The 13,309-nt window shown below is 39.5% G+C and overlaps 1 protein-coding gene across 1 annotated transcript in view; it reads left to right on the top strand.

Annotated features, from left to right (window-relative positions):
- Positions 1–13,309, top strand: part of TICRR (TOPBP1 interacting checkpoint and replication regulator) — a 58,001-nt gene that overhangs the window by 5,076 nt on the left and 39,616 nt on the right. Inside the window, exons 2-5 of the mRNA XM_053581663.1 lie at positions 669–948; positions 2,462–2,700; positions 4,032–4,266; positions 5,910–6,039. Coding sequence (XP_053437638.1) covers positions 669–948; positions 2,462–2,700; positions 4,032–4,266; positions 5,910–6,039 — 884 coding nt within the window. The remainder of the gene's footprint in view (positions 1–668; positions 949–2,461; positions 2,701–4,031; positions 4,267–5,909; positions 6,040–13,309) is intronic.

Here is a 13,309-nt window from a genome sequence, read left to right as displayed (position 1 = left end):
TATTCCAAAAGGTTGTTTAGGATCAGTTGTGTAGGGCTTTATGGCTGTGTTAAAGAGTTACTTTACCTGGAAGAAGTGGGAAGTCTCTGAAAGGTTTTAGAGATGTAGAATGATCATATATGTAGTTTGGAAGAATACTTAGAGCAATGTGGAGAAAAGATGATGAGGGTTTCAGTTAAAACAGTGAAGATAGTACAGAGAAACCTGTTTGTTCCCTACACTGACCTATGGGTAGACAAGTCAAAGCAGTGGTCACTGTCTGGGGAAGGAGCTTCTGCCTCACCCCCATGACACCTGGCTGTTGCCAGGTGTCTAATCAGAATTATTTTTATTAATATATAATGATTTGGTGTTCTTTCTGATTCTAATATTTTATGATTTATACCCAGTGATTTGCATCACTTCTGTTCCTTGACAGAAAATACAAATGAGTGCTATTTTCACTAAATAAATGCTTTCTTGAAGACATATTATGTAGTAATTATTTTCTGTGGTTGTACTATTACTGGATGCTGGCCATTATTTGTATTTGGTTTAAGAAATACGTTAATTGTATAATTTGATCCTTCAATGTTGAAATCCATTTTACTTTCTCCTGATTTCTTTAGCTTTATTTATGAATGCCTAATTTTTAATAACCTGAGGTTCTTTTGTCATTTTTATTTTAGTTGTGGGAATCCCCAGATCACCTTGGGTACTGGACAGTTTGTGAACTGCTCCACCTTAGAGGAGGTACCGTCTTGCCATCTGAATCGTTCACCCAGGATTTTACTAAAGCTAGGGAAATACTGCTCATGGGTGAAAGAAAGCTGTCAAGTGAACCTCACTTCTCTCCATGGATTTCAACTCTGCCAAGTGATGCTACCTTAAACCGCTTGCTCTATAATTCTCCTGGGTATGAAGACTCATTTCCAAGAATAGAAGGAACATTATTTCTCCCTGTTGAAAGTAAGCAAATCATATTTTAGGATTTTTTTTGTTTGTTTAATCTCAATTACATTAATTTCTTCAAGACAGATCCATGTTTTTAACTTCTTTGGCATATCCCACAGCCTAGGCAATCACTGAATGCTTGTAATGGAAAGAATTAAAAGATCTCTAAGCAAAATCAGAGACTGCATAGGAAAAGTTTGAACTCTAATATAGTACAACTGCCAGCCCATGCACAAAAAGACCAGTGGATGATTTTAAAGAGTTTCCCAACTGTTCCCAAAGAAGGTTGACGGTTGACATTGTTCAGGTGCCCAAGTGCATGGGTGGTAATATTGAATTGCCTTATAGAAGTTGAAGACCATAAAGATACAATGTTTGACTAAGAAAAAAAATCAATTAGTCTACAGAAACCAAAAATGATGCCTGTTAACGGGAAAAGCCAGCACGGTGGAATCTTTGTAAATTTGCTTCATTGTGTGATTCTCTAGGCTGAATCTCATTCATTTATTTATTTTTTTGAGACAGAGTCTCATTATGTTGCCCTCAGTAGAGTGCCGTGGCGTTATAGCTCACAACAACCTCAAACTCTTGGGCTTAAGTGATTCTCTTGCCTTAGCCTCCCAAATAGCTGGGACTACAGGCACCTGCCACAGCACCTGGCTATTTTTTATTGTAGTTGTCATTATTGTTTAGCTGGCTCCAGCCAGGTTTGAACCCACCAGCCTCAGTGTATGTGGCTGGTGCTATAATCACTGTGCTACGGGCGCTGAGTCTGAATCTCATTTTTCAATACGTTATGTATTCACACAGAAATGATATATATTTTTTTTTTTTGTAGAGACAGAGTCTCACTTTACTGCCCTTGGTAGAGTGCCGTGGCGTCACACAACTCACAGCAACCTCCAGCTCCTGGGCTTACATGATTCTCTTGCCTCAGCCTCCCGAGCAGCTGGGACTACAGACACCCACCACAATGCCTGGCTATTTTTTTGTTGCAGTTTGGCCAGGGCTGGGCTTGAACCCGACACCCTCGGCCTATGGGGCCGGCGCCCTACTCACTGAGCCACAGGCGCTGCCCCACACAGAAATAATATTGCATAGAGATATAAACTATGTTGTACACTGTGTGCGGCTAAAGGAATTTTCAGGAGTAGTTTTGTTTCAGCATTTTCATCATACATAGTCTTTAGAATTTAACCTTGTAGATATGATGATGTACTGTATTTTATGGGTTTAAAGAGCAGTGTCTTTCTTATAAGTAGTAAGTATTGCTTGAGTACTTACTTCTAAGCCATAATTATTGACAAGTTCTGACATCACATCTTGCCCTTGTAATTCCCTTCCTTTATAGCTTTTCCTCTACTAAATGAACTTGCTGTGATAGATTGTTGGCAACAAAATGAGGGTTAAAGTGTGAAGTAAGTGACAGTACCTCAACTAGCAATCTGATTTTTTCCCCTCTACTGTTAAATCTCTTTTTGGTAACTATTTCTTGTGTTAGAACTTTAATATTCTTTAATTCTAACAGGCAAAGAGATTAGAGAAACATGGACAGTCACCCTAGAGCCCTTGGCTATGCATCAGAGACATTTTCAGAAACCAGTCAGAATTTTTCTAAAAGGCTCAGTGTCTCAGTGGTCTCTCCCAATGAGCAGCACTTTTGGGACTGACAGCTGGATGCTACAAAGTTCAGAGGAGAACACATCAAATCAAAAGCTGTTATTTCAGCAGCTGGTAAGCAGGCTCACTGCTGAAGAGTTACATCTGGTAAGTATCCTCTACATGATGTTATTCTTGGCTAATTAAACACACTAGGAAAGTGAAATAAGTGTGTTATGGAATGCCCTAATATAGTCTCAGAAAAACTGACATTTTTGCTAATAATATTATCAACATTGAAGCATAATGATGACAGTGCTCTTTAATGAAGAAACCATTGATAAAATTCTATGTACCCAGAATCCAATTAAGCTAAATGACATTCACATAGGGAAAAAGGCAGTCAGCCAGATGCAATGGTTGTATTATGGTACTGAGGTGATTTCTTGCTATTTTTAAAGCTTTTATGTTAAGTAAAGAAAAAGCTACTATACTAAAACATTAGATAGTAGTAGTAGTTACACAAACTTAAAAATGTTTTATGAAAAGAAACATGTACCTACCTAGATTTGATTTATAGGTGATAATTATTTTTAAACTACTAGCAAATTCCTTACCTTACCTTGTCTTGTGCCTTAATAATCTCAGGGGGTATCTCTATTCTGGATCACATTATAAAACATTCTAGAGAAAAAACAGTGAGGTTATTGAACTGATGCTGTTCTAAGAGTTAAGTGCTCTGAAAAAGCACGTGGGGCTGGAGAGACAGTGATCTGGATTAGGTCTTTACTGCCCACTGTATGTCCCTTTTTTTTTTTTTTTTTTTGAGACAGAGTCTCTCTGGTGTCACAGCTCACAGCAACCTGAAACTCTTGGGCTCAAGCGATTTTCTTGCCTCAGCCTCCCAAGCAGCTGGGACCACAGGCACCAGCCACAATGCCCAGCTATTTTTTGTTACATTTGCCATTGTTCGTTAGCTGGCCTGGGCTGAGCTTGAACCCGCCACTTTTGGTGTATGTGGCTGGCACCATAACCACTGTGCTATGGGCGCCCAGCCCAGACAAGTCTCCTAATAATAATATTGCCTCAGGGTTAAGTGCATGGGTTTTGAAGTCACATATGCTTGGGTCTCTTCCTTTACTAACTAGGTAACTTTGAATAAGTACTTCTTCCTCCTGAACAATCCTTTCTATATAAAATTGGAATAATAATCATTTTTACCTCAGACTGGTTGTGAGGATTCAGAGAGCATATAATAAGTTTTACTAAATATAACTGGTAATATGAGGTTTTTCTTATTTGTAAATTGAGAGATTGGGACTATTTGATTAGTAAATCTCTTCTACCTCTGGTAACCATAAAGCCTATCTTTTGTAAAATTTTCTCTTTACATTAATAATCATTGGGAAAACTGTTATTCTGTCTTTTACTAACTACATTCTTCTTTAGGCAAGCATATTGACAAAAGTATTCTCAACTAATTAGAACTTCTTATATAGGTTGCTGATGTAGATCATGGTGAAGGCTGGCCCCCTGTCACTGGAGTTATTTCCCCGCTCTCTGCCAATGCTACAGTTCTCACCATGTTCCGCACAGAGGAGACTCACTTTCAAAGACATTTTCATCAAACATCTGTGGTCCAGGGCCCTCAGGATACAGCTTCCCTCTTCTCAGGTGTTATGGATTGTGTCTTGAATCAGATTGATAATTCACTTGAAGATCTTGCTACTTCTGGTAAGCTTCTGAACCCAGTAACTACACTTAATTTTAGCCAAAATGCTGAGAAGCAATTAGCCTATTACTCATACAATCTAGGGCGGTTTACAGTCTTTTCCAGCATCAGAACTTTCTCCCACCATGCATTTACTAGAAACACACTATTTTATAAGGCAGATAAAAGCAAGCTACAATACTTCAGGCAGTTTAAATTATCATTATTTATAGAAATCCTGAGGAGGCCAAAGGTTCCATAAGACCAGTTTGAAATCAAAGTCATAAGGTGAAACTTGCTTTTTTTTTTTTTTAATTTATTATTGGGGATTCATTGAGGGTACAAGAAACCAGGTTACACTGATTGCATTTGTTAGGTAAAACCCTCTTACAATCATCTGTGAAACTTGATTTTTAATACATTTAATAATGATTGCTTGTAAAACTGTAGTTATTCTATCTACCTTTTAATTCATTGCATTGTTACTATTGTTTTTTTCCTTTTATTATTATTATTATTATTATTATTTTATTGTTGGGGATTCATTGAGGGTACAATAAGCCAGGTTACACTGATTGCATTTGTTAGGTAAAGTCCCTCTTGCAATCATGTCTTGCCCCCAGAGGGTGTGGCATGCACCAAGGCCCCACCCCCTCCCTCCTTCCCTCTCTCTGCTTGCATTGTTACTATTATTATCCTTGTTTATGCTAGGTAGATTTAAATATATATAATCAACTTGATATTTCTTTTATTCACTTATTCAGCAGATTTATTGAGTACCTACTAATGAATTTTTTCAGTGAGACTTCCTGAATGTATGGCATTTTATTTGGGGCCTTGTGTGGGCGTTTTATAATTACTGAGTTTACTGAAGTTTCTGTTAATGTCTCCCAACCCCCATCTCCATTAAGCTTATTCTTTTTTTTTTTTTTTTGCAGTTTTTGGCTGGGACTGGTTTTGAACCCGCCACCTCAGGCATATGGGGCCAGTGCCCTACTCCTTTGAACTACAGGTGCCGCCCAACCATTAAACTTTTCTAAGAGAACCTACCCATATGTTCCCCTACACTCTACAGTTCTATGTTGCTGTTATACACATATTACTATATTATTTATTCTTTACAAAAGCTATTTCAAAGTGGTACATTTTTAAGAATAGAAAAACAACATATTTTAACCTATTTAGAGGAACATTTCAGAAATAAGATGAGTGGGTCAGTGAGTTAGTCATAAACAGGATACTTTGGAGAGCTGTTCTGCAAACTGTTCAGGATTCTTGCCCTTGGGCTCAGAGAATTTGGACTTAGGCAGAGAAGACTGCAGGGATTAAGATGCTAAAATACCTCCCAGTTTCCAGTTCTAACCCTATAGGTCATGCCTTTTTGGCAGTTGTTGAAAAGTCAGGTGGAAAAGTATTCAATCGGGGATGAGCAAACACGCAAGTAAAATAGCTTTCTGAGTCAAAAGAAAAAAAGAAAAGGAGTGGATTTGTTGTCAGTAATAAGAACAAAAGACTTTAAACTATGTTTGCACATTTTTCATGACAAGATAGGCCTACAGGAAGTTGGTGATACGGATGAATGAATGTTGATAAAGATGCCACTTTGTTTGTCATTTTTGTTGTAATGGCTCTTTCCTCTCTTGCCTCTGTTCCATTGTTCCTATAGCTCCTACTGTTCCAGAGTGGGCCCAGGAGGAGATCCATCGCACTATTCCCTGGAGTCCAGCTGTTGTGGAGAAGTGGTTTCCTTTCTCTAATATCAGTGGTGCCAGTTCAGATTTGATGGAGTCATTTTGGTAAAACTTATATCTTTCTGGGTATTGATTATTAAAGTCAACTTTTTTTTTGAGAAAAAGAAGAGTTTGTTGGCTGGGCGCAGTGGCTCACACCTGTAATCCTAGTACTCTGGGAGGCCAAGGTGGGTGGGAGACCCCGTCTCTGTTAAAATAGAAAAACTGAGGCAGGAGGATCATTTGCGCCTAGGAGTTGGAGGTTACTGTGAGCTATGGCACCATGGCACTCTAACCAGGGCAACAACTTCAGACATCGTCTCAAAAAAAAAAAAAAAAAAGAAAGAAAGAAAGAAAAGAAAAGGTTGTTAATTTTATGGCAAATGAGGAGGGCGATAGACTAGCATCTCAAAAAAGTCAACTTTTGGGCGGCGCCTGTGGCTCAGTCGGTAAGGCGCCGGCCCCATATACCGAGGGTGGCGGGTTCAAACCCGGCCTCGGCCAAACTGCAACCAAAAAATAGCCGGGCGTTGTGGCGGGCACCTGTAGTCCCAGCTACTCGGGAGGCTGAGGCAAGAGAATCGCTTAAGCCCAGGAGTTGGAGGTTGCTGTGAGCTGTGTGAGGCCACGGCACTCTACCAAGGGCAATGAAGTGAGACTCTGTCTCTACAAAAAAAAAGTCAACTTTCTTTTTTTTTTTTTTTTTTTTTTTAGTTTATTGTCTTTGAATTTTTTTTTTTTTATTGTTGGGGATTCATTGAGGGTACAATAAGCCAGGTTACACTGATTGCAATTGTTAGGTAAAGTCCCTTTTGCAATCAAAGTCAACTTTTTTTTAACAGATCACATTCTCTAAGTATAATCTAATAATATTAAAAACAAACTAATTAAAAAGTAAAACATGCCCATACTTAGTACATATTATAGGAGTATGTTCGATAATATATTAACAATGCATAAGTATATACATGCCCAAAAGTCTAAAAATTATCAATTAAAGAAATTATCAAATATTTTCTAACACTCATGTTCTGGGTATCAGAAAGTATTTAGAATTAAGTATCAATGAAAATAGAAAATATATGGTGTGCTCTCACCTAACGGGCACACCTCTTGGTTGAGGGGCACAACTGCAGCAGGGACCTTACCTAACAAGTGCAAACATTGTAACATAATCATTTATACCCTCATAATAATCTGAACTTAAAGAAAATAGCAAACCTGTGTAATGCAGCTGAAGTTATACTTAAAGGAGTATTTATAGAATTAAATGACTATTTTGTAAAGAAAAAAGTTAAAATCCAATTACTAAGACTCCAACTTAACAATTAAATAAGAGAGCCCTCACAAAAGAATGAAGGCAATAAAGATAAGAATAGAAATGATTTAAATAGATAACAAATAATAGCAATCATCAGAATGACATGGTTCTTTTAAAAGCTAAATAAAATAGGTTGGGTGGTGGCTCATGCCTGTAATCCTAGCATTCTGGGAGGCTGAGGCAGGAGGATTGCTTGAATTCAGGAGTTCAAAACCAGCCTGAGCAAAAGCGAGACCCTGTCTCTGCTAAAAATAGAAAAACTAGGCTTAGGGCCTGTAATGCAGTGGTTATGGCTCCGGCCATGTGTACCAAGGTTGGCAGGTCCTAACCTGGCCTGGGCCAGCTCAACAACGATAACTGCAACAATAACAACAAAAAAATAGCCAAGCGTTGTGGCAGGTGCCTGCAGTCCCAGCTACTTGGGAGGCTGAAGCAAGAGAATTGCTTAAAGTCTAAGAGTTGAGGTTGATGTGAGCTGCGACGCCATGGCACTCTACTGAGGGCGACGTGAAACTCTGTCTCAAAAAGAAAAACTAGGCTTAGCACCTGTGGCTCAAGCAGCTGAGGCGCCAGCCACATACACCTGAGCTGGCAGGTTTGAATCCAGCCTGGGCCCGCCAAACAACAATTACAGCTGCAACCAAAAAATAGCCGGGCATTGTAGTGGGTGACTGTAGTCCCAACTACTTGGGAGGCGGAGGCAGGAGAATCACTTGAGCCCAGGAGTTGGAGGTTGCTGTAAGCTGTGATGCCATGGCACTGTATCCAGGGTGACAGCTTGAGGCTCTGTCTCAAAAAAAAAAAAAGAAAAGAAAAACTAGCTGGGTGTTGTGGTTGGCACCTGTAATCCCAGCTACTTGGGAAGCTGAGGTAAGAGGATCCCTTGAGTCCAGGAGTTTGAGGTTGCTTTGAGCAATGATGCCATGGCACTCTACCCAGGGTGACTAAGTAAGAGTCTGTCTCCAAAAAAAGAAGAAAAAGAAAGAAAGAAAAGCTAAATAAAATAATCTATAGCAATATTGAGCAATGTTTTTTTTAAAAAAAGACAAATAATATTAGAAACGTAAAAGATACAACAGAAAATCAGACTATTATTAAGAGATAAAGTTGAGCTTTATTTTTTTCACACAGATATTTGGTTGTTCCAACACCATTTGTTGAAAGACAATCGTTTTCCCATTGCATTACTGACATACCTTTGTCAAAAATCAATTGACCACCATTGTGCATTTCTAGACAGAGGCCAGAAACTATATTAATATCACATTGTCTTCAATATTGCATTATGCCACTATCACATATTGTAGCTTTGGAAGAGCTCAGGAGGTCCTCTTTGTTTTTTGTTTTTGTTTTTTTAGAATTGCTTTGATTATTCTAAATCCTTTGCATTTTCATATAAATTCTAGAATCAGTTTGTCAATTTCCACAAAAAAGCTGTTGGAACTTGGACTAGTAGTGCATTGAATCATAAATTAATTTGGGAAGAATTGACATCTTAACCTTGAATCATCTAATTCTCTAATCCATGAACATAGTACATGTCTCCATTTATTTATGTCTTTCTTTAATCTCCCTCAGTGTTTTATGTACAGATCTGGCCCACAGTATTTTTTTAAATTATATTTAACTTTTTTTTTTTCTTTTTTGAACAGAGTCACCCAGGCCAGAGTGCCATGGCATCAGCATAGCTCACAGAAACTTGAAACTGCTGGGCTCAAGCAATCCCCTTGCCTCAGCCTCCCAAGTAGCTGGAACTATAGGCACCGGCCACAATGCCCAGCTAATTTTTTTTTTTGTTTTTAGTAGAGGTGGGAATCTCACTTTTGCTCAGGCTGATCATAAACTCCAGAGCTCAAGTGATCCTCTCGTCTTGACCTCCCATAATGCTAGTATTACAGGTGTGAGCGACTTCACCTTGCCAATCTCTTACGTATTTTTATGAGATATAAATAGTGAAGTTTTTGAAGGAGGGTGATTCTTTATAGAAAATCCAAAGTATTCTACAGGCAAATTATAAAGTCAATAATATGCCAACAACAACTAGAAATTTTTATTTACAGAAAAGGATATAATTTATGTTAACAAATTGTTAAGGTACTTAGAATAAATGTAGCAAAAGATCAGTAAGAATAAAGGGCTAATAACAAAACAAGTGCACTTCAAAACAAAAATTTTTAAAAAATGAGTGCACTTCCCCCTATGAAATATCAAGTTGCCATAAGGCTATTGTAAATACACAAGTGTGCTATTGGTGCAAGGCTAGGCAAATAGACCCACAGAAGAGAACAGAGAATCCAGAAAGTGACCCACACATACATGGGAACTCAGCATATGACAAAGGTGGAATTATAAATCAGAGAAAGAATAGAATTTTTTTTTTTTTTTGGCTGGGGCTGGGTTTGAACCCACCACCTCCGGCATATGGGACCGGCGCCCTACTCCTTGAGCCACAGGCGCCGCCCAGAATAGAATTTTTTTAATTTACTGTCACATCAGTAAATAGTGATGTGACAATTGGCTATCTATAAGAAAAAAATAAAAATCAGATTTCCACACAGCATACACAATAATACATTTCTAATAGATTAAAATACTACATATGAAAAGTAAAACTTTAAAATTCTTTTTTTTTCTTTGGCCAGGGCTGGGTTTGAACCCACCACCTCTGGCATATGGGACCGGCACCCTACTCCTTGAGCCACAGGTGCCACCCAAAACTTTAAAATTCTTAGAAGGAAAAAAGATCTAAGAGAATATAAAGGTAAGGATAAAAGTGTTTAGGTGGGCTTTTTTTTGTTTTGTTTGAGATAGAGTCTTACTGTGTTGCCTCAGGCTAGAGTGCCATGTTGTCAGGCTATCTTACAGCAACCTCAAACTCTTGGGTTCAAGCAATCCTCCTGCCTCAGCCTCCAGAATAGCTGGGACTACAGGCACCTGCCATAATGCCTGGCTAATTTTTCTGTTTTTAGTAGAGATGGGGATCTCTTGTTTAGGCTGGTCTTGAACTCCTGAGTTCATAGTATCCTGCTGTTTCAGAAGGATGGAGCTCTTAAGACATAAGAAAATTCAAACTGGGGTGGTGCCTGTGGCTCAGTGGGTAGGGTGCCGGGCCCCACGTACGGAGGGTGGTGGGTTCAAACCCGGCCCCGGCAAAACTGCAACAAAAAATAGCCAGGCAGTGTGGCAGGCACCTGTGGTCCCAGCTACTCAGGAGGCTGAGGCAGGAGAATCGCCTGGGCCCAGGAGCTGGAAGTTGCTGTGAGCTGTGACCCCATGGCACTCTACCAAGGGTGACAAAGTGAGGCTCTGTCTCTACAAAAAAAAAACAAAGAAAAGAAAATTCAAACCTTGGCTGAGTGCCTATAGCTCAGCAGCTAGCATGTCAGCCACATACACTGGAGCTGGCAGGCTCGAATCCAGCCTGGGCCTGCCAAACAACAATGACAACTACAACCAACAAGTGGCCGGGTGTTGTGGTGGGTGCCTGTAGTCCCAGCTACTCGGGAGGCTGAGGCCAGAGAATTGCTCAAGTCCAAGAGTTTGAGGTTGCTGTGATCTGTGACGCCACGGCACTCTACCCAGGGCAACAGCTTGAGACTGTCTCAAAAAAAGAAAGAAAGAGGCTTGGCGCCTGTGGCTCAAGCGGCTAAGGCGTCAGCCACATACGGGTTTGAATCCAGCCCGGGCCCGCCAAACAACAATGATGGCTGCAACCAAAAAATAGCTGGGCATTGTGGTGGGCGCCTGTAGTCCCAGCTATCTGGGAGGCAGAGGCAGGAGAATCGCTTGAGCCCAGGAGTTGGAGGTTGCTGTGAGCTGTGATGCCACGGCACTCTACCCAGGGCGACAGCTTGAGGCTCTGTCTCAAAAAAAAAGAAAGAAAGAAAAAGAAAATTCAAACCAAAATGGAGAAAATTGATAAATTTGAGTATGATGAATTTTTAAATGTCTATATCGTTAAAGACAAAAGATAAGTCATGGACTTGGGTATAGCTATAATCCATATAAGCAACAAAGGACTAGTATGCAAATTAGTATAGAGCTTCTAAAAATCAATAAGACAAGGGATTCAATTGAAATTGAGTAAAGAATGCAAATAAAATAATTCACAGAGAAGAAATCAACAGGCCAATCATTTGAAAAGATACTCCGTTCAGGCAGACAGAAATTAAACCCACAGTAAGAAAAAACCCAACAGATTTATTTTATACCTATTAGATAGTCAAAAATTAAAGAATAATTTGAAAATTTTTGGTAAGCAGGAACTTCACATACTCTGATACCCAGCAATTCCATTTCTCTCTCTTTTTTTTTTTTTTTTTTTTGGAGACAGTGTCACTATGATGCCCTTGGTAGAGTGCTGTGGCATTACGGCTCACAGCAACCTCCAACTCTTACCTCAGCTTCCCAAGCAGCTGGGACTACAGGCACTCGCCACAAGGCCCTGCAATTTTTTTTTTTTTTTTTTTTTGGTTGCAGTTGTTTAGCTGGCCCAGGTTGGGTTCGAACCTGCCACCCTTAGTGTATGTGGCTGGCACCATAACCACTGTGCTACGGGTGCTGAACCCAGCAATTCCATTTCTAAGTATCTATACTAAAGTAATTCTAGCATAAACACAAGAAAACTATACTGTAATATTCATTAATAGTAAAAAAGTAGGAAGAACCAACTGGCCTTCAGAAGGGAAAAGAATAAATAAAATATAGGATAGTCATATAGTAGAATATTAGATATAGATTAGTTAAAAAGAATAAGCTAGACTATTTATATGCATATGGAAAACTCTGGAAAAACCAGTACAATAAAAATTGCAGGCTCAGCACCTGTAGCTCAGCAGCTAGGGCACCAGCCACATACACCGGAGCTGGCAGGTTCAAATCCAGCCCAGGCCTGCCAAACAATAATGACAACTGCAACCAAAAAATAGGTGGGAGTTGTTGGAGGCGCCTGTAGTCCCAGCTACTTGGGAGGCTGAGGCAAGAGAATCGCTTAAGCCCAAGAATGAGGTTGCTGTGAGCTATGATGCCACGGCACCCTACCGATGGTGACAAAGTAAAACTGTCTCCAAAAAAATATAAAATTGCAAAAAGCTGATATATATGTAAAATTTAGGACATTTGAAATAACAATTACGGTGGTTTGTTCTGTGTGTGTCTTTAAAATAAAAATCTAGGAATGCATCTAGGAAGAAGAGGTAGTGTGGGACTTTAGCTGTGTCTATAATACTTAAAAAAAAAAGATCTTTAAGAAAAGATCTGGGGTGAATCCTGTGGCTCAAAGGGGTAGGGTGCCAGCCCCATATGCCGGAAGTGGCGGGTTCAAACCCAGCCCCGGCCAAAAACCGCAAAAAGAAAAAAAAACAGATCTGAGGCAGATACAACTATTAACAGTATTTAATCTTAGTGATAGGTAACATACTTGTCTACTTCATATTGCTTTCTATAGTTTTCTATTTTTAAGGTCCATATATTTTTAAAAGTTAACAGCAAAAAACAAAACAGACAAAACCTCCTTGCTGTTAAAGGAAATAAATACCAGCACACTTAGGAAAGTTCTTCCCAGTTCGGTTGCTCATGTTTGCAATCCTTATATTCTGGGAGGCAGAGGCAGAAGGATCCCTTGAGGTCAGGAGTTCAAGACCAGCCTGAGCAAAAGCAAGACCAAGACCCCATCTTTACAAAAAATAGAAAAATTAAACAAGCAATGTGACATATGTCTGTAACACTAAGGAACTCCTTGAGCCCAGGAATTTCGGGTTGCAATAAGCTACAATGATGTCACTGTACTCAAGCAGGGGTAACAGAGTGAGACTCAACAACTTTGAGACAGAGTCTCACTCTGTCACCCTGGGTTATAGTACCATGGCATCATCATAGCTCATAGCAATCTCAAACTCTTGGGTTCAAGCAATTCTCTTGCCTCAGCCTCCCAAAGTGCTAGGATTATAGGCATGAGCCACCACACCTGGCCAAAAAATTTTTTAGGAAGAATTCATCTGCTCAAACTGGCTGTGT

Source organism: Nycticebus coucang, chromosome 2, assembly GCF_027406575.1.
Source record: "Nycticebus coucang isolate mNycCou1 chromosome 2, mNycCou1.pri, whole genome shotgun sequence".
NCBI lineage: Eukaryota > Metazoa > Chordata > Mammalia > Primates > Lorisidae > Nycticebus > Nycticebus coucang.
Note: the sequence above shows the minus strand (reverse complement) of the source record. Positions and strands in the feature narration are given on the sequence as shown.